Genomic DNA, 18,908 nt, shown 5'->3' with positions numbered 1-18,908 from the left:
TGTCTGTAGAAGCACTGCGTCAGGGTGACACAATGAAAATTTTAGCACTGCTGCATATGCCATAGCTGTTTTCAGGAGCTTAGTCCTGTGCTTTTGGTCAATAAATATAGTAAATTCAATGAACAATTGCAGAAGGCTGCTTGACAGTAGAGAGTATCTTATCTTCAAAATTATATGTTCTTTTTGAATGAGCATATTAATCTGCATTTTGATAGAACATGTTCCCTGAATCTGGCAGAATGCTGAAAAGAGCAATGTTAATGTTTGAACTTTGAGATAGTGAGGAGAAAATTCCATTTTTACTCTGGTGTCTGAGAACTGTCTGAGATGATGTGTCATGTTGTGGTGCTACTACCCTTTCCTAAAATTCTCACTGCCTGTGAAGATGGTTTTAGAGCGCCCCAGAATAGTAGGTGAAAAGAATATGAATGTTCCCAGAAGGCATCCCATTGTGTTTGGGTTTTAGATTCTTATTTCTCTGTGGTCTTACCTGTGTGTTGTACAGATGTCAGGCACGTTGCTGGTATATGTTTTGGGGCTTTTATTATTTTTAAGGGAGAAGCCATTACTACATGAAAATGACTGGCTTATCACATACAGCTCAGCAAGTAACAATGATGACTTATTAGTAAATATGATTACATAGCTCCTGAATTAAATTATTTAAATTACTTCAGGGATGGTAGGTAGATAAGTTGAACGAAACTCTTACTTGCCTTCATGGAACAAATTTTACTTTGATATCAATATTAGTAATAATACTGTGTGAAACTTAGTCACTGAATTAAATATATGTAAATTTGGTAGCATCTTATTCTATTACACTCTCAATCTGTTATAATAATGAACAACTGATCTTAAGTTCTCTTTTAAAAAAAAAAATCTTTGCATTAATATTCCTTCAAGCACAGGTGAAGCTTTCCAAACAACTCTCTAGACCTTATTCTTTTAAGGTACTAATATCCTTTATCTTGTTAAGAAATGAAAAATAAGCTTAAGAGGTTTTTTAATACATCTGCTTGGAGTCTTTGAACAGGTGTTTTTACTGATGCATTTCTGTTGTTTGCTTTCTTAACAATGGACTTGTAGTAGGACTTAATAAAATTGTATTAACTTAATAACGATAGCTGAAACACATTTGAGTGAAATAACTGAATTTACTTTTGTATATAGCTTAGAGTATTTTCTAACTTTTGTTTTAAATGGAGATAAGCTGTAAATAATTGGGTGGGTATTGTTTTTTTGTTTTGTTTTAATTAAGTAGTTGGTATTACATTTTCACTGCTGCTTGATTTTGTGTTTGTAGAGCCAGAATGAAGACTGGGGAGGTTTGTCTGAGGATATCTTATGATTAAGAGCAATCTAAGGCATTAGCCCTTTTGACCCCCATCTAAATGATTGGTAACTACCAAGTTTACCATTTTGGTGGCATGGATTAAATGGGTGCTATGCAAAGACTGCTGCACGTGTAATTAAGTCCTTGCAAGGGTAAACAGAAAATGGGTGATGGGCTTAACTTTCTGCAACACTTGCATGATGGTCTTTTGAAGAGTGCTTTGAGTGTTCCCTTTTATTTTCCTTTTTTTGTACTAACCGCATCAACTTGAAGTGTCTGACTTCTACTAGCTTTCTTTGGTGTTGATAATTAAGTGGGATAATGCAAGTTAGAGAAATGGATACCAAAACTAATAACTAAACAGATGTTTGGCTTTGTTTACTTACAATCAACCCATGTAAATGTGTATTTACTGGAAAATGAGCTGTTTACATCTGCTGTGCAAAGACCACGGGCCCTAAAAAGACTGGGTGCTGCTGCAATTGACTGTATATCAAGTGCCGGATGCTGCATGACAGAACAAAGCTTATTTGCATATATAGTGCATTGCAACATATTTTTGTCCAAAGCATAAGTGGAATACATTGTGGCAGTCCTACTAATAAAGGTAAGATTTTATTTTACATAAGGCAAGTAAAACACACATGAAAATGATTTGCTGGAGAAAACTTAATTAGTCTGCTGCTTATTTGATATCATGATAAACAAGTAGTTCAGCAAACAAATGGGCTTTTGTAATGTGGAACTGCAGTAATAGATCTAATTTCATATGCAGCTTTATAAATACCAGGATTTAGTTTCCAGACAAAAGAAAATTATTATAATAGCCTAAATATTTTATAACATGTTCAAAATCAAATTCACTGTTGGTGTATGGCTATTTTTACCATTTAAAAGTTACCTAGTATATGATGTAACTGTTGATCTGTGTTGGGGAGTGGGTAGTAGCTAATAACCTGCTTGTGTATTAGACCTGTAGAATTAGGGCAGCCAACAAGTCATTTGTTCAAAATAGAATTTCTTATGAGTTTGGACATATTCTAAAATAAGAAAACCTAAATGCTCAAGCTTGATTTTTTTCCCTGCCATGTTTATTGCTTTTTCTCTCATCTTTATGATAACAAGTTCATGTATGAAGAGTGTGATTCTTATGGTGAGGTTAATATTAATACTACAACTATAAAAGTTTCCTTGTGATTAAAACTTCAGAAAGTATTCATATTGTTTGGGACCTATGCTAAGCATAGAGCTTTTACTTAGGAGTCTTAATCTTGTTTTTGTTGTCTTAGATGGCTACGAAGACCAATTCTGGAACATGCAAGCTCAGGCTTAGAGAATTCTGTGTGACTCCAGTTTACCTGTCTACACTATGTCCCTGACAAATTCTACGTATGGGCACAGTTTTAGTTTAAGAAATGTGCTTTGTCCCCATTAATTTAAACACAGTGGCATTATCAGATGCCCATGGGATGCTTCTTCCTGGCCTGTACTGTTCCGTTGAAGGAGTGAGGGAATAGTCACTGTGTACAGAGCTTAATTTACATGGTTGTCATGCCCGTTTCTCCATATTCTCTGGAGTCATGACATCTGCTGGGATGAGTGGAGGAGGGCAGATAGATGGTTGCACGTAAGAGATGGGCATCGTTTGCCTGCAGGAAGGAACTGCAGCTTGTGTATATAGGAATGAAAATTGTCTGTGGTAAAGAAAGATCTCCTGAGGTAAAGAAGGTTGTCTCTGGGCAAGGGGAGGAGTTTGACTCATATGGCTTCTGTGCTTGGATTAACCTGATATTTAACTAATAGGTTATACAGGTTCAAATTACTTAATCTGTGTTACTCTTATCAAGCATAAACAAGTACTAAATGAGTAGAATTTGTTTTTTTGAGGGCTGTTCCAGAGAGATTTGCTTGTAAACTAGGGTGTTGAGTTCTACATGTGTTGTATGGCAAGTGTAATAAGCCACATATTCAGAAGTAGTCTATTCCATACAGAATTTGGTTAAATTTAAGGGGAGCCTTGTATAATGTTGACAACCTAAGTGGTATACAACTAGACAGGGTGAAATCTTTTTATTGTACACTCAAGTTCTACTGAAGAGAACTTACACTTTCTATAAAGAGCGGTTTACAGGTAGTAAAGTCATGGTCTTCAGTCAGGGTGCAGTTTCCTCATCACAGTGACTCTTGTTGAGAAGGCCAGATCCATTCCTGCTGCCACCTTTGTGGTGGCACTTTTGTTGATCCACTTGCCCTGTGATTATGCAGCTCCTAGCTTGCTAGCTAAAACCTGAGAATATGCAGGCGAGCATGAGGAAAGCAGTGACATTGAAAAGGGAGGTAAAAGGCAGCTGCTTTTGGTGGCAGCCAGGACTTTTGCTAAAGCTAATAGTGTAATTTAAATTACGTTCTATTTTCAACAATTCCCGGTGTATCTTTGTGTTTTAAAAAGCCAGAGCTCCCCATGTATCTTGTCTTGACCCATGTCTGCTGTGAACCCCCAAGTCAGCTAGCAGTAGTTAGGTAAGTGCTAATTTACCTGTCTTATGCTGCACCCCTGCTGTTGGCCTGAGTCATAGGAGTGTGACAACAAGCTTCAGCAGCAGCATTGACTTACAGAGTTTTCAGTTGTCCTTTTCCTCCCTCTTTCCTTTGTGACAGAGAAACTATTTATATGACCATTCTAGAACTGGATTTCAGATCCATTTAAACTGATCCAATTTAAATTGCTCCTTTCTAAAAGCATATAGTCAGCAGCTTTTTTGTGTTTACAACTTGGCCCTGTAAACATTTGTCCAAACAACTATAAGAAGGCAAAGTGCTGCAGGAACAGGAAGGAAGGGGAATGCTTAAATGCCCTTGCTGTGGAAGCTGAAAGATATTGGATGTAACATGGCTTGTTACAGCAGTATATTGTGGTCATCCCTTCAGAGATACAGCCTTGCAGTCTAAGGAATGGTTCCTTAGGCAAAGGGGAATAAGTAATGCAAACCCGTAGCTGCAGTGCTGGAAGAAGATGGAAGAAAACATTAATGAATCCTTATGTGCGTGGTTTGGCAAACTGCCAAACATACAGACACTGTGGGATTATCTGATAGAGAACTCGGTGATTTGTAATACTTTTGGCTCTAGCGTCACAATACAAAGTATTCAGCAGTAGTATTTGCTTAAAGCATTTTTTTGTAGTGAGGAAGTGGAGCCTCCAGTGGATGCTTAGAACCATCCTTACCCTTAAAGATGAGACTGTCAGTTCTTCATAGCTCACTGCATAGCAACTGATTGGCAGGTATAAAGCACTGCCTTCCGGAGCGATTATCACCCCTGATCCAGCAGATCAGAATAGCAACTAAGAGCAGGAAGCATCCACTATTATCCAGTTACAGTACATGAAGTTTCGGCTGATATTTTTACTTCTGCTTTTGAGAGGGAGGCAGGCAGGCCACTGCTGATCTTACGTTATATCCTTCTGCTCTGGTCTGTTGAGGTGATGTTTTAGAGCCAAAGTGTGTGCATATGCTAGGATGTTTTGCTGAATAACACTTTCATGATGACTGTTGCTGTTTCAGACTCTAATTGAGTATTGTGTTGACTAATTTGCACCAATCTTGAAGATTTTTTTTTGTCCTCTTTGTATTGGAAGTTGCAGACAAGATCTTGACTTGGAGTGGGCATTGATGTAGGATTGTTCTTTGTTTTTTGAACAGCATCGTAGTTAATATTTGTCTTTGAACATGTTCAAGATCTCACGGGTGTTTCTAGGCTCTCTGAGAAAACACTTTGCTCTCCTTTGGGAAAATTCTGCTTTACTTTCAATAACTATGGAATTGGAGTTTCGGAATAGTTAGCTAACCAAAGATTGGGAAACAGATACTCTGCTATTTTGAAATCCCTGAAAAGGCAAGTGAACAGCAGCAATTTCTTAAAGCAGCCTTTCATTAGAAGTATTTCCTAATAAAGATTCAGAAGTAGAGTGTAAAAGTAATTGCTTCTGAAGCACTGCTGAAGAAGTGCTTGTTAAATGTTAATCTCTTTCTACTGTAAGAACTTCATGTTTCTAAACAGAAACCCTCATCCTTCCTCTCTCTTTTCCCCATAGCCTGTTTCTGTAGAATTGTTTTCAAACTGCTGTGCACTCCATGGTCCTGCATCTTGTCTGTTTTTCTAGCTTGGGGTTTGTTTAGATGCTGGGGGTGAAAAAAAACCCAAGCCTTTATCAAAAGGTAGTGGTTGTACTTTTTGCCTGCAGTTTAACATGGCTTGCCTTCATAGGCTTTGTGCTGGTTTTGATGGGAAAGAAGTTAAAACAAAAACCTAAGCAAACTTTCCCTAAAAGAAGGTGTGCTAAGTATTCATGAAGTCTGTCACCGCTGTGTGGTGATGGCAGTAAAATGGCAGCACTGCAAAACACTGAACTTGAGTATGTTTGGTGTAGGCGTAAATAATTTCTTGTCTCTCTCTTGCCTGAGGAAATAGACTGTTTTCTTGTCCACTACAGACATAAAATAGCTTAAATTGCAGCAAGAATATAATTTCAAAGTAGTTGTTTGGCAAATTTTCCAGTGGTGATGATAATGAATCACAGAATCATTAAGGTTGGAAAAGACCTGTAAGATCGTCAAGTCCAACCATCAACCCAACACCACCATGCCCACTAAACCATGTCCCCCAATGCCAGGTCTACACGTTCCTTAAACAGCTCCAGCGATAGTGACTCCACCACCTCCCTGCGCAGCCTGTTCCAATGCTTGACCACTCTCTCAGTGAAGAAATTTTTCCTAATATCCAGTCTAAACCTCCCCTGGCGCAACTTGCGGCCTTTTCCTCTTGTCCTATCACTTGTCACTTGGGCGAAGAGACCAACACCCACCTCTCTGCAACCCGCTTTCAGGTAATTGTAGAGAGTGATAAGGTCTCCCCTCAGCCTCCTCTTCTCCAGGCTGAACAACCCCAGTTCCCTCAGCCGCCCCTCATAAGACTTGTGCTCCAGACCCCTCACCAGCTTCGTCGCCCTTCTCTGGACACGCTCCAGCACCTCAATGTCCTTCTTGCAGTGAGGGACCCAACACTGAACACAGGATTTGAGGTGCGGCCTCACCGGCACCAAGTACAGGGGCATGATCACTTCCCTACTCTTCCTGGGAAGCATTTAACTAGATTGCCTGAGGGGCATTAAAAAGTTTCCATCACTGTATGCCTTTAACAGATTAAATATCTCTCAGGAATCTTACAGGTATGTTGTTTGGGGGGCTGGATTAAATGAAGTCCCTTCTGATTTGAGTTTGATTATAATTTTTTAATTAGGTTGGATCATGACAAAGTTGGCTGAGAAAAATGTCAGTGGGGTTGGGTTAGCTAAATAGTTCTGTTGACTCAAATCAACTCTACCATTTTTCTGATTTAGAAATCTCTAATGACTCAGGCTGATAATTTCAGAGAGTATTACTAGCTTTTAAAAATGAGTTGTAAACACAGATGTCAGTTTGAAAAAGATGGATTGTAGTTACTTTAAAACATTGTGGAATTGCAATGTGCAGCTATTACTGCTTTGGCAAAACTAGGACCTTAAAGTCAGATAAACAATTACATCCAAATTTTTAAATAAGTGATGATTTTTCAGAGGTAGTATTTCAAGTTAATTTGCTGTTGTATTGTGCTGTAAGGATACCATTGCCTCTTCCCTAGCTGCTAGATCAACTCATTTATAAACTCATTAGACCCAGATAGCTAGCTGTCTCAAGGACATGCTTCACACACTCAGATGTTGTCCGAGGTCTGTAGAGTCCCACAGAAGGAAGGCAAGATAGTCTAGATACTGATTGTAAAAATTGACATCTGTCCTTTCTTCCAAATTGTTTTTTCTGGTATCCAGACCAGCAGGCTAACTGCTCTGGAGACAATGTGGCAGGGAACACAGTAAAAAATTTAACAAATCATAGTTGGAGTTTGTGAGATACTGTAGTTTTGTGATGGCAAATAATTTGTCAAAACTTTATTTTCCTTTCTGTTGTTTGTCAGGCTGCTCACAGTGCCAGACCCTCTATGTGTAATGGTCTTGGATGTTCTCAGTGGGGTACAGAGGTCTCACTGAAACTGCAGTGTTATCCGCCTCACAATATTGCTGTGTTACTGCTTCATATCTCAGTTACTGTTGTCTTCCATTTAATCTTTTAGATTCATCTCTACAATGTCCGTTTATTGCTAGTCTAGTTGCAGGTGGTGTTTACATGTTCTGTAAGCTAAAAAGCCACCAGGAGCAAAATAACCACTTTCTTCCTATTTTTATCTGACAATCCATCTTGCTTTATCAGTAGATAAGTTTCTGTCAAGATGAGACACTAATCCCATAACAGCAATTTGAGTCAATCATCTAATTTTGTGTACCAGGATTTTCACATCAAAGACAGTTAATTCCTCAAGTTATAAACCATTGAAAATATGAACAGGGTCGGGAATACCCCGGGGGTGTGTAGGAGAGTAGATGTTTGGAAAGTACTGAAAGGTAACAAGTAGATAAACATGAAATTAACACTTCCTTATTGATAGCAGTTATGTAAAAGGGAAAATGGTGAGTGCTTCCAGGCCGAAGAGTGTGCTAAAGAATGTGTGTGGCCTCTGATAATCTTTGAACACAACAACAGTGAATGGTAGTCAACCTCATAAGAGTGCTAGAAAATGAGCTGCTCTCATTCTTCTTTCTGTCCAGAGAACTATTGTAAAATTCAGGAGAAATCTGTTATGAGAGTTGACAAGCATTTCAGTGAAGTCATCAACTTTGCTGGCTTCAGGTTTCTCAGGGTGAAACACTGGAAGACATGAGTTTTGGGGTTTTTTTTAAGGAGGAGGAGAATCACAGTGCATTTATGTTCCAGTTAAAAACTGAAAATACGAAACCATAAAAATTGGGCATTTGAGATTGTAACAATATGCCTGTTTTACAGTTGTCTTCATGAATCTGTCATGCCAGCAGTGTAAGTAAAGCAAAAGTTTTCCATAAATACCTCTCTGGGAATTTTTTGTCTGTAGAGGCTCCGGCAGTTCTAGAATTAGTATTTTCATTTTAGTCAACGCTCCTACTCCTTGGGGCTAGTGCTGTATACTACCATCATGCAGTTCCTTTTCCAGTTAGCAATATGCCTCAGCATTTTGTTTTTAATGTAGGCTGACACTTGACTTAAGCAGTAAGAGAGGTTTTAAGAGTTAAAATTCAGATTTGTAATTCTCTATTATATACCAAATTCTTTTGAGTTCTACCAAGAATCACAGCAGGCTTCATATAATTTATTTGCAACTGTCACTGAGCTATAGGTGCCATTATTTTGAGAACCACCTGATTTGTAGTTGGCTTGTTCAGAATAATTTTAACTACTATGGAATAATGTTCAGATTATTGATACTGAAAAGCAGTATAAATCCTGTAAAGCTGCTAGGGTATTTTTGTTGTGCTTTTTTGTGAGCTTGAACGTGTGAATAAACTGAGATGGCACGGAGGAAATTGTTAGGTTTAGAAGTCACAGGAGCTTTCTCAGTTCCGTTGTAAGACTTGTACAATTTTTGGGGGGTGGGATACTAAAATAGATTGAAGATTTTAATTGGTACCTCATGAAAGGTGGTAACTTATATGCAGAGCTGTGTTTTGTGCTTCTGGGAGGAAAAAAAATGTGTAATGGGCATACGTGGGGCTGATACTCCTAGATTGCTATTACTCCATTAAAAATGTCCTCATCTGTCTTCAGGGCACAGATTTTTAATACGAAAAATTGAGTATTGCTTGCTTCTAACTCATCTTTAAACAAATTGTATACTAACATTCATGCTAATAATATAAGAGAATATTAAGTTCAGTGGCATAATTCAAAAGCAAAGAAAACTTTGCCTGCTGTGAGAGCCGTCTCAGAGTGCCTGTTCAAAAAATGGTAGATATATTTGATAGATAATTTTTATTGCAAGTAATACCACTGCTGTACTACCCTGGCGTGGTGCTGCTCACAACAGTGTTCTAGAGGCCTGTTACCAATGTGTACCTGTTACAATACCAGGGCAGATATGGTAGGTGATGTCAAAAGTTCACTTAGCCCAGTACCCTGTCTCTGACAGTAGCCAGTAGTTGATGTCTACGGAAGGGTCTAGAATGGAGCAAATACAACAAATTCAAACAATTTTTGGCTGAAAACAAACTCTGAGCTTACATAATACAGTAATTACGATGTGAAGCTGTCCTGTGTGTTGTTGGACCCAGCATGCAAGTATAGGGGGTAAAACGATGGTTCTCCCTGCTCCTGGAGGTCTAGAGTAGTCAAAAAATACAATATTGTATTTCTGTATCAAATGTCCTTTTCATGTCAGAGATACAATAATAAGATAATATTTTTGTTTTCTTGCATATCTGTCCACCTTTCTATTATGTATAAGAATATGTACATTTCTTTTGTAGCCACGTCATGAATACTTTAATGTCCCAGTGTACTAAATGGCTTCATTCATCATGCATGCAGAATTTCAGAGGAGATAGACCTGTGACTTACTCATGACAGAACATTATCATCAGCTTGGTGAATCCAGTCATCTTGAATCTAATAGAATACCACAAGCATTCTCTGCTGTTGTACCTTCCTCTTCCCCCTCTGTTTTACAGTGTTGTCTCTTCACATGTCTCATTTCAACAAAACTTGTGCTTTGCATATGGTTTAACTTTTTTATTGTGTGTAAGCTTGAAGTCTTATGCTTAAAAGTTCTGTAGAATTTCCTGAGCTAAACATCTATATACTGCAACACCTATACTGTAACATTACTTGACCTGTGTTTATCTTTCAAAAAAGTTGTAGTGGTATTTAAACATACACTTAAAACCTATAGATGAAGTTAATATTTACAGAGAAACTAGTGAACGAGGAGTAGTATGTGAAATGTGTATACACACAAGTATTAAATGATGTTACACACAACTCTACACCGACCTTGCATCTTAAAGATGAACATACCAATATCCTTTCCTGAGACTGGCATGATAGTGTGACTTACCTTATAAAGAGGAGGAAGGGAGAATTTATTAGGGCAAAGAGAATGACTTACATAAATCTGAAGTTACAACATTTGTTTTTAAATGTTCAAAACACTGAGTAGTTGAACAATTGCTGCTACTGAAGGAGAGAACAAGTTCATTGCTTTACAAATAGTTAGGGTTGGAAAGACTTAAAGTCCATTAACAGCATACTTGAAATATGTCTCCTTCAATTCGCTTTTCCAGTTTTAAGTGCCTAGCTTGTGTATCAGAACTGCCACAAGGATGAATGCGATAAGTACCTTTCAATTAAAAATTGTGGGCAGAGTGAGAAAGCATGTATTGCATCCTCTGTTTGCCTAGTAGAAGAGAGTAATTTGTAACCTAAAGCCAGTGCTGTTCTTAAATTGTTTAAATGTAATTAGCAAGGAGGTGGTTACTGAGATTAACCACAAAAAGCTAGTTCCATGTACTATATGTGGTAATGCACTACCTTTCAAATGTTAAACTGACATAAAAATGGGAGATTTAGGGGATTAGACAAAAGATTTGGATTAGACATGCAGCATTCTGAAATCTTAGAAAGCAAGATCATAGGAGTGGATCTCCATTTCCAAGTTTGCCTTTTTTCTGTAAGACATTAACAATGTGTTTGAATGTCTGGTTAATGCTGCTTTAGCCTGCATTATTTCATGCCTTTTGGCTTAAAATGCTGTGCATTGAGCTGTAATGAGATGCTGTTTTTCTTGTTATCTGTATACAGCTGCTTGCTTCTAAATGACTAGGTAATGAATTAGCTTTCCTGGCATGTTTGAAATAAAGTATTGCATGCACTTTTGTCTCATGTGAATGACTTCTTTTGCTCATCTGTGTTCTGATATATTTCAAATTTGCATTGTTTGCCTTGGGTGATTCTGAGATGCAGGTAGTGTATAATACTGCAGAGTGTTTTCCATAACAATTGGATAAAATGTTTGACACTTCCTAAAACAAATAATGTGAACAAAACATAATATAATTAATTCTATTTGTTTCTTAAAAGTTGTAATTGATGAAATTATTCTTCCAGCAAAACACATTAGCCTTTAGGTGTTCCTTTTGAGTTTATATTGCTGATGTGCACATAGGAAGGCATGTCTGCCTCAAGGTTACTCCCGTTGTATTTAAAAATTAAAATCTTACGGAGTTTTACTGGTAGAGGTATCTGTGGACAAGTAGCCAATGTCCTTGCAATACATTGCTTTAAATTTGTTGTTAGCCAATAACCTTGATTTAATAGAAATTTAATCTTTATTTAAGTATATGCCTGGTGAAAATTACCTACAACTTCGAATTGTCAGTGGAGACAATAATACTAAACTGCTCTAAAGATAGTAGCAGCTGTGCACTGTATTTTTTCATAGCTATTGAGCAACTTTCTTTTCACATAATTTAGTAAAATCCTGTTTCACCACTGAGTAACTGTAAGTCTTCACAGTTTTAAATTGATTAGACAGCAGTGGAAAGTTGTTCTATTATAAATATTTTCAAGACCCTGAAATGCTTGAGAAGTTATATTCTGTTAGAATGCGGAGTTCTGTTGCTGTAGTTAAGAATGTCATGGTTTTTTGAGTAAAATGCTTGAAGTTGGTGAATAGGTGAGAGGCATGTCCTCTAAAATATATGCAACAAAATAATCTGGGAATATAATGTGACAGGTTATATTAAAAATGCTACATAGCCTTTTCTTCAATCAGTGTCTCCTTTTGGGGGATTTGTGTTAAAACACACATGCAAATCTTTAATCCTGCCATCCTGTCTGGCTTTATCAAGGTCACTGCAGTTCCAAGAATATTTAATTATTGCATCAATGAGAAAACCACTATATCTTTAATAAACCAAGTATCTTGTTTCCAGTTTTGCCTTTTTTGTGCAATTTTTTATTTGCTGCTGGAGTTTGGAAGCCATCTCGAAGTGCTCAGAGGTGGCCTGTTCCAAGCACTGCCTTACTTTCAAATGAAGTTGCCTTTAAAATATCATAGCTTGTTCCTTCAATACTAAATCACCTTATACATGAACTGAATGAGGATTGTAAACTTAATCATGTTGTGCTACGCAGTCCAGGTTGATAGAAACAATGTTCTGATGTTATTTGCAAGATTTGAGGTGTTTAATTATGTATTTTACTGATAAATTTTTTAATAAATATTTAGAGAGCAGTTGAAAAAAAATGTTTGCTGCCTTAACTGTTATCTGCTTTTTTTTCTGCTTCATGACATGTCTTGTTTTAGGATGCTAAAGTAAGTTTATTCATACTCTGGATACTAAAACAGTTTGTTTCCATAAGGACACAGTATCCCTTCTTATTTACTATGATATTGTTAATAATTATGGAAAAGGACAGCCTAATGTTTCCAGTTAAACTACTATTTCTTTTCAGATGCCATAGGAGTAATGAATACAAAACTGATGATAACCCTTTGGAATTTTGTATTAAACAACTTGCTCTGAATCTAAACAAAGCTTTTTAAAATTAGAATTAACCTAAAACTTTATGCCTGGTGTGGAATAATACAATTCCAATCCTGGCAATTACCGTGCTTCTGTAGGGGGCAGTTTATTGACACCAGGTGTATGAAGGTACCTTGATCTGGTTTTATGAACTAAGCATGGGACTGGTGTAAAAAAATCTAGGCTCTTTTTATAAAGACCGTAAGGGATACTGTATCTTAGTTGCATCAGTCATTTCATTCATCCATTTATTCATTCTTCCCTAACAGATTTTTGAGACCCATGAAACAATTCACCACAAAAATCACTGACTCCATTGCAAGATGCTTCCCCATCCCTCCCCAATTCGCATATCTCTTACTGGGTTGTGATTTGTTCCCTGCTGGTACATCTGAATTGCTTTATTTTTATTGCGCTTAAGGGCAATAAAATCTACTAGCTATTCCTGTGAACCATGACAATCTAATTAACAGCTGTTTGAGAGGTGTGGCTAATACATGTTTGCAAACTGCAGTACTTTTATATTTTCATGCCTTTCAGCTTTTCTTTTTTAATTAAGCATCTTTCTTACTAACTCATGTATGGTACTGTTCGATAGAAGCACAGGGTTCATTTACCACTGTCTCAAATTTTCCCTCCATAGGAAGCAGAGACCCCACGTAGTGTACTTGAAGAAATTGGATTGACATAAATCTTCACTTCAGCTGACGACATCTCAGTGTTTCATACTGTAAATGTTCACTGCCTTCATTGTAATGTTTAGCTAATGGTGTAAGATGCTGTTTGTCAGTATTACTGTTTTGCTAAGCTGCTTTATTCAGGCCTACAAGAAAAAAACTACTTTGAAAAGGGAACAAGAAACTAAAGTCCAAAAACCGTAAATGAAAGGGAATTAGATTTAAATTGACTCAGTGTCTTCCTTCACTGCATTTATAGGAAGATTGCATTTGACTTCAGTAAGTGTACTGTTTTTTTATAAGCAAACTTGACTTCAGGAAATAAGTGTATCATTATGACATAGCATATCTAAATGAAAAGGAACTACATGGACAACTCCAAATATGAAGTGTTATGGTGTAAAAATTATGTTTATGCAACCAAAGACTTCTGTTCATCTACATTTTAGTCACCACTTGTGATAATTCTGTGTGTTTCAGTTGATGCATAAAGATTGGAAATACCTGTTTACTACTGAATTTGTCATTATACCAAAGAATCCTGTTAGGCTCTGCATATCAAACTGGTAAAAACTGTTAAGACGATACTGCTTTTTGCAAGAACACTGCACACTGATCAACTTACTAGAAATGAAGATGTATTTAAGCGTCGCTACCTTGAGCAAAACTGTGCAAGTTACTATACTAAAAAGGGAATGCATGTAGTAAAAAAAAAAAAATAAATCCAAATAAGGAAACTATTTTTAGGTCTGATATTAGCTTTCTCTGAATATAAACATAAGACAGGAAGTAGGCTTTCTGACTGTATAGAGAGGTGCCTAATGAAAATTGGATACTTATGAAGATGGGAAAGAAGGAGCTTTACAAAAGGGATTTTTTTTATTATTTTCTTTCAAACTCTACAAATTAATTTGTATTTATTGGTGTTCTATAGTTATGCTTTAATCATTGTATAGGTACCTTTAAAAAAAAACACAGTAAGTGTCTGTCATTTTAACTGCTTTTCTTGACTTACATGTGGCACATGCCCTATGAAACTCCTGTGTGATGTACAGTTGAACCAACTAATTTGCAGTGAGAGTTTTTAAATATTAGATTTGTATACTAGAGTCACTGCAAATTGTGCAAAGTGATACCAAGTAATATTTTGACACTTGTAGCAGATTTTCAGTAATTATAAAATAAACCTGTTTCACTTGAGGAAATTAGATTCCTGTATGCTTTTGAGTTGTGAGGCGGTAGTGCCACACTTCAGAGTGGCCAGGTTCTGCTGTGCGTCTGCGTGGTCCCCGAGAAGGCAAGGCTGTTCCCCTCCCCAGCCTCCCCTGTAACTTCACTCTAGGAGTCTGTGGCTTGGCTTGTTCACTTGGGGAAGCAGTGCCATGTTTTCAGAGAGCCTAGCTTTGGCGTTGTTGCTGGAAGCAGCTGTGCACTGCCAGTGTAAGCATTTATGCAACCCTCTGTAGAGCCAGGCTGTGGGCTTGGTGCGATCCAGCTGAAATTTAACCCACCAGGAAAGGCTCAGCCTTGGTGCTTGCAGGTCCCCTGATCCAAATCCCAGTGTAAATGCTTGTGGCAGCAAAAGGGCCAGCTGGGGCAGGGGTGGGTCTGCATGCTTCTGTGGCAGTGCCAGGGTGGAGCCTGTGAACTCACAGTGTTAGAATTTGTCTACTTAGGCCCCTTGTCTGGGATTTAAACAGATCTGATTGCTAGAGACAGTTTTTAATCCAGGGCATGCAAAAGCAGCGTTGTGCATGTCCTCAGTGCGCAACATGCAGGGATAGATGAGGTTAAAGTGGTAGCAGAATGACCCTGTGTGTGAGGCTGAAGTGGTAAAATTAAGTCAAACCTGAAGCAATTTTATATGTATTAAACATGTTTTTACACTGTCACTTGTATGTGCTTGGCTGGATTAAGCTTTGTTGTGATTGTGACAAACTGTTTGACCTCTGTCTGTCACATTGGTTTAGTTGTAATAAATGTCCATTTTTACACCATTGCTTTGTGTTTATATGTAATTAGTTATGTTTTTTTGCAGAGGAAAGAAGAGGCTACTCATTGCTAGCTTAAAAAAAAGGGAAATTTTATTACAGTGCTTAACCTGTTCTTGAGCTCTTTATTAAAAAATGTGCGAGTATACTGTGTCCAAGATTAGTTATTTACATCTGTTTAAATTGTACAGAAAGCAATAAATTAGCAAGTTTTTGGAAGGCTTACCACATTAAACATGAAATTTATTAAAGTGGATGTTAAATTGATGCCGTAGTGCATTTAATTTGAAAATTAAACCACATGTTGAGCGAGGATCCTGGATAATACAAACTCAATATTCAGTTCCTTAAATGGAATTATGAGCAAGTGAATGCAATGTTCACAATCCTACTCTCAACCAAAAATTTCAAATTAATCTGTTCTCCAGCTTTCTAAAAGAACTGACCTAGTTGATGTTACCAGCAAAAGCATGGGGAAAACTTACCATCTTAGGCCATTTCTTAAATCTAATATGAAATAAAAATTTGTTTCTTAAATTCCCTGTCTTACAGGGGAGGGGGAGCTAAAGAATCAGTTGGAATTTCTGGATTGTTTAGGCAGGTGATTGTTGGCTTGAGTGTCTTCAACTTCATCACTGAATCTTAGTCTTTAACTTGAAGAGCTGTTCCTAAACATCTGCTGTTTCCTTTGGGTTAACACCGTGTTGATGGGCACCCTGTGGCTGCCTTTAAGTAAGTTACCATGTGCCATGGGCTATGCTTGTATGGCTTGCTTTGTCATCTGACTCAGTTTACTCAAGTGTAACTTGTCAATGTTATCTCTTTTCTTTTTAATCAGAGATAGATCTTGAATTCAGCTGATAACACCTGTGCTGAATAGGATATGTGGAATAATAGGGATTTATTTCAACTACAACGAACTTACAGTCAAAGAAAAATCAGCTGTACTGTTTAGATGATGTAAGGAAGTAAATTAAGCTTTTACGTTATTAACTAGCATAGACTTTTATGTTTTTTAAGAAGTGCTGATCCAGGACAGGAAGCAATAGCATCTTAACCAGGCTGTTGCATTTCTTTTGAAAAAATGTTATTTAGTGCTCAGGAATGTCACTGGTAAACTTCAGGGCAATTTCTGACACACTGAATGTGGTAATGCAAAACTGAATCTGAGAAGAACATGCTATCATCAACGGACATGGAGCGGTCAGTTAGGATGCATTTCAGACCATCTGCCCTGTAAGTGAGGGAAGGGCCAAGGAAGAAAGGCTGTTTCACGTGTGCTTGTTCCACCTCCATGACAAATGAAGGCCTTGTGTTCAGCATGTGAATGTGTGCTGCCCCTTCTCACCCCCCTGTGATGGCAGTTAGCTGCTCTGGGCAGGCAAAAAGGGCAATCACATGGAAGCAGCCACCAGCCAGAACTGGAGGGCATGCTGCTGCGAGGGGGCAAGCCCAGTTCCCTGATGCCTAGACCCTGTTGGGCAGGAATACTGCCTGTGCTTACAGGAGTTCCCACCGTGCTGTCATTATTCCCTTTCTGCCACTGGAAAAATGCGATCTTGCTGCCTGGCTCAGCTGTGTTCCTCCTCCCACGGGAGAAGGGTATGAGCAGCGCCTGCTCCCCATCCTGTCTGCTAAGGGAGCTGCTTGGCAGGCTCTGTTGGAAGGGGCCCCGCTGCTGCCCTAACCAACCTCTTGCAGCTCTGTGTAAATGCCCGCTTTCATCATTGCTCTAAAGACCTCAGTGATCCTTGCAGAATTCTCAACTGAAAAAAAGAATTCTGAAAGCCACTGCTTTTAAGCAGTCTTTAAAAACAAACAAAACAAAACTTCGCCAAAATTAATTCACTTTATAAGGTCCTTTTAAGTGGAATACGCAGAATAACACGCAGTGAGAACAAGCTATTCCTTGCAAATTTAAATCCTTTCTGTGTTATTCTGGGGCTTCTCCCCTTTGGAAAAAAAAAAAAAGAATTAAGCTTAACATTTAAGAACTTCTAGTCTCTTTTGTCTCTTCAGAATAAATAGCTCACTCAGCTAATAAGGAAACACAAAACCATGCATATAACACTACTTAAGATTATGAAGTAGGGAAACAGTACTGAAATATATGAACTCTGAAGTTAGAAAACTGGTTGAATTCCAGGTTTCATGCTAACAAATGCAAACTACATGTCAGATCTACAGCACTCAGTTTCTGTGTAATAAACAGACTGCATGTGAAAGTGGATGATAGTTACAGCTGCCAGTCCTATACTGCACAGGTACAGCCAGTAAGTTTGGGTCCAGACCTCCAGAAAAAAAGCTGAAGCTTCAGCCATTACAGTAGCAGAAATAAAGTATATTTAAATTTTTTACATACATCTCTGAGCAAGTCTTTTTTTTAAGAACTTTTTTTTTTAAAAAAACAGCAGCTCAGCTACCCAGATCCCATTACAAAACTGTGGGGACAAGGAGCCTAATTACCTGTGGAATTCTCACATGGGTCTTAGTTGGCACTTGGTTCCTAATCCTACAGAGGCCTGCTTTGCTCATTTCACCCGACTGGTCACAGGTTCCTACCACCCATTCCACCACTTCTGTTTGAGCTCGGCAATTGATTTCTCTCAGATAATGCTCAGCAACAGCCTGCTGCGTGACACAGGTTGTATGGCGTGCTACAGACGGCCTAAGTCAACTCTTCCACCTGAAAGCCTTAACCAGCAAGCCTGCTGACCAGCACGAGTCGTGGGACGCAAGGCAGCACCAGTGAAAGGGAGGTCTCATCGGGCTGTTGGTGGTGCCTCTCGGCAAATAGAAAATGCCATTCTGCACAAGTGACCCAACTAGACAAGTGAGCATCGATGAAAAAACAGAAACCTCGGGGAAAAGCCGTCTGTAAGCTCTAGTCAGAAAAAGATACATTATGAGAAACTGGTGGTCACAAATCTCTCAAATATAATTTAAAACTTGGTGCTGTCTCTATCCTTGGAAATATGCCTTTCAAACAAAGTTACTATTCCAAAAGTTACGCTATTAAATTACAATTCCTACATCTGTTAATAACTAAAACATTTAATCAAATTAACTAAGCTACAATTCTGCCTACAGTTATGACAAGATATAGTGAAAGTCAGGTTTGAACTGAACATCAATATATAGCACTTTTGTTGTATTACTCCATATTGGACAACAGTTACACATGAAAGAAGGAAAATGTATAATCAGCATGCTAGGTGCAGTATGCATTTAGAAAAGCAAAAATATATATATTCTATCGAGAAGCAATGTTCATTCACTCTTAACTATCCTGGGGGAAAACTGTTCTTGCTGTGAGGAATGCTACCATAAAGTTCGGATATCCAGATTTTCTACGGGACTTTACATTGGATTGTTGAAGTCATAATGAATATCTGTTTGGGAGCACTTCATGTCTACTT

General features: G+C 38.0%; 1 protein-coding gene across 3 annotated transcripts in view; it reads left to right on the top strand.

The window, feature by feature from the left end:
- The window catches only part of AP1S2 (adaptor related protein complex 1 subunit sigma 2), a 30,561-nt gene extending 17,027 nt beyond the window's left edge, over window positions 1-13,534 (top strand). The window contains exon 5 of one of the 3 annotated variants that reach the window (XM_059825638.1): window positions 13,465-13,534. In XM_059825638.1, the coding sequence (XP_059681621.1) occupies window positions 13,465-13,512 (48 nt within the window). In that variant the 3' untranslated portion in view covers window positions 13,513-13,534. Of the gene's footprint in view, window positions 1-1,306; window positions 1,397-9,764; window positions 10,017-13,464 lie in introns of those variants that run through there. The other 2 variants (XM_059825656.1, XM_059825647.1) reach the window with 2 other exon arrangements.
- Window positions 13,535-18,908: the final 5,374 nt, after the last annotated feature.

Source organism: Gavia stellata, chromosome 1 (assembly GCF_030936135.1).
Source record: "Gavia stellata isolate bGavSte3 chromosome 1, bGavSte3.hap2, whole genome shotgun sequence".
NCBI classification, from domain to species: domain Eukaryota; kingdom Metazoa; phylum Chordata; class Aves; order Gaviiformes; family Gaviidae; genus Gavia; species Gavia stellata.
This window is presented reverse-complemented; position numbering and strand designations above follow the sequence as displayed.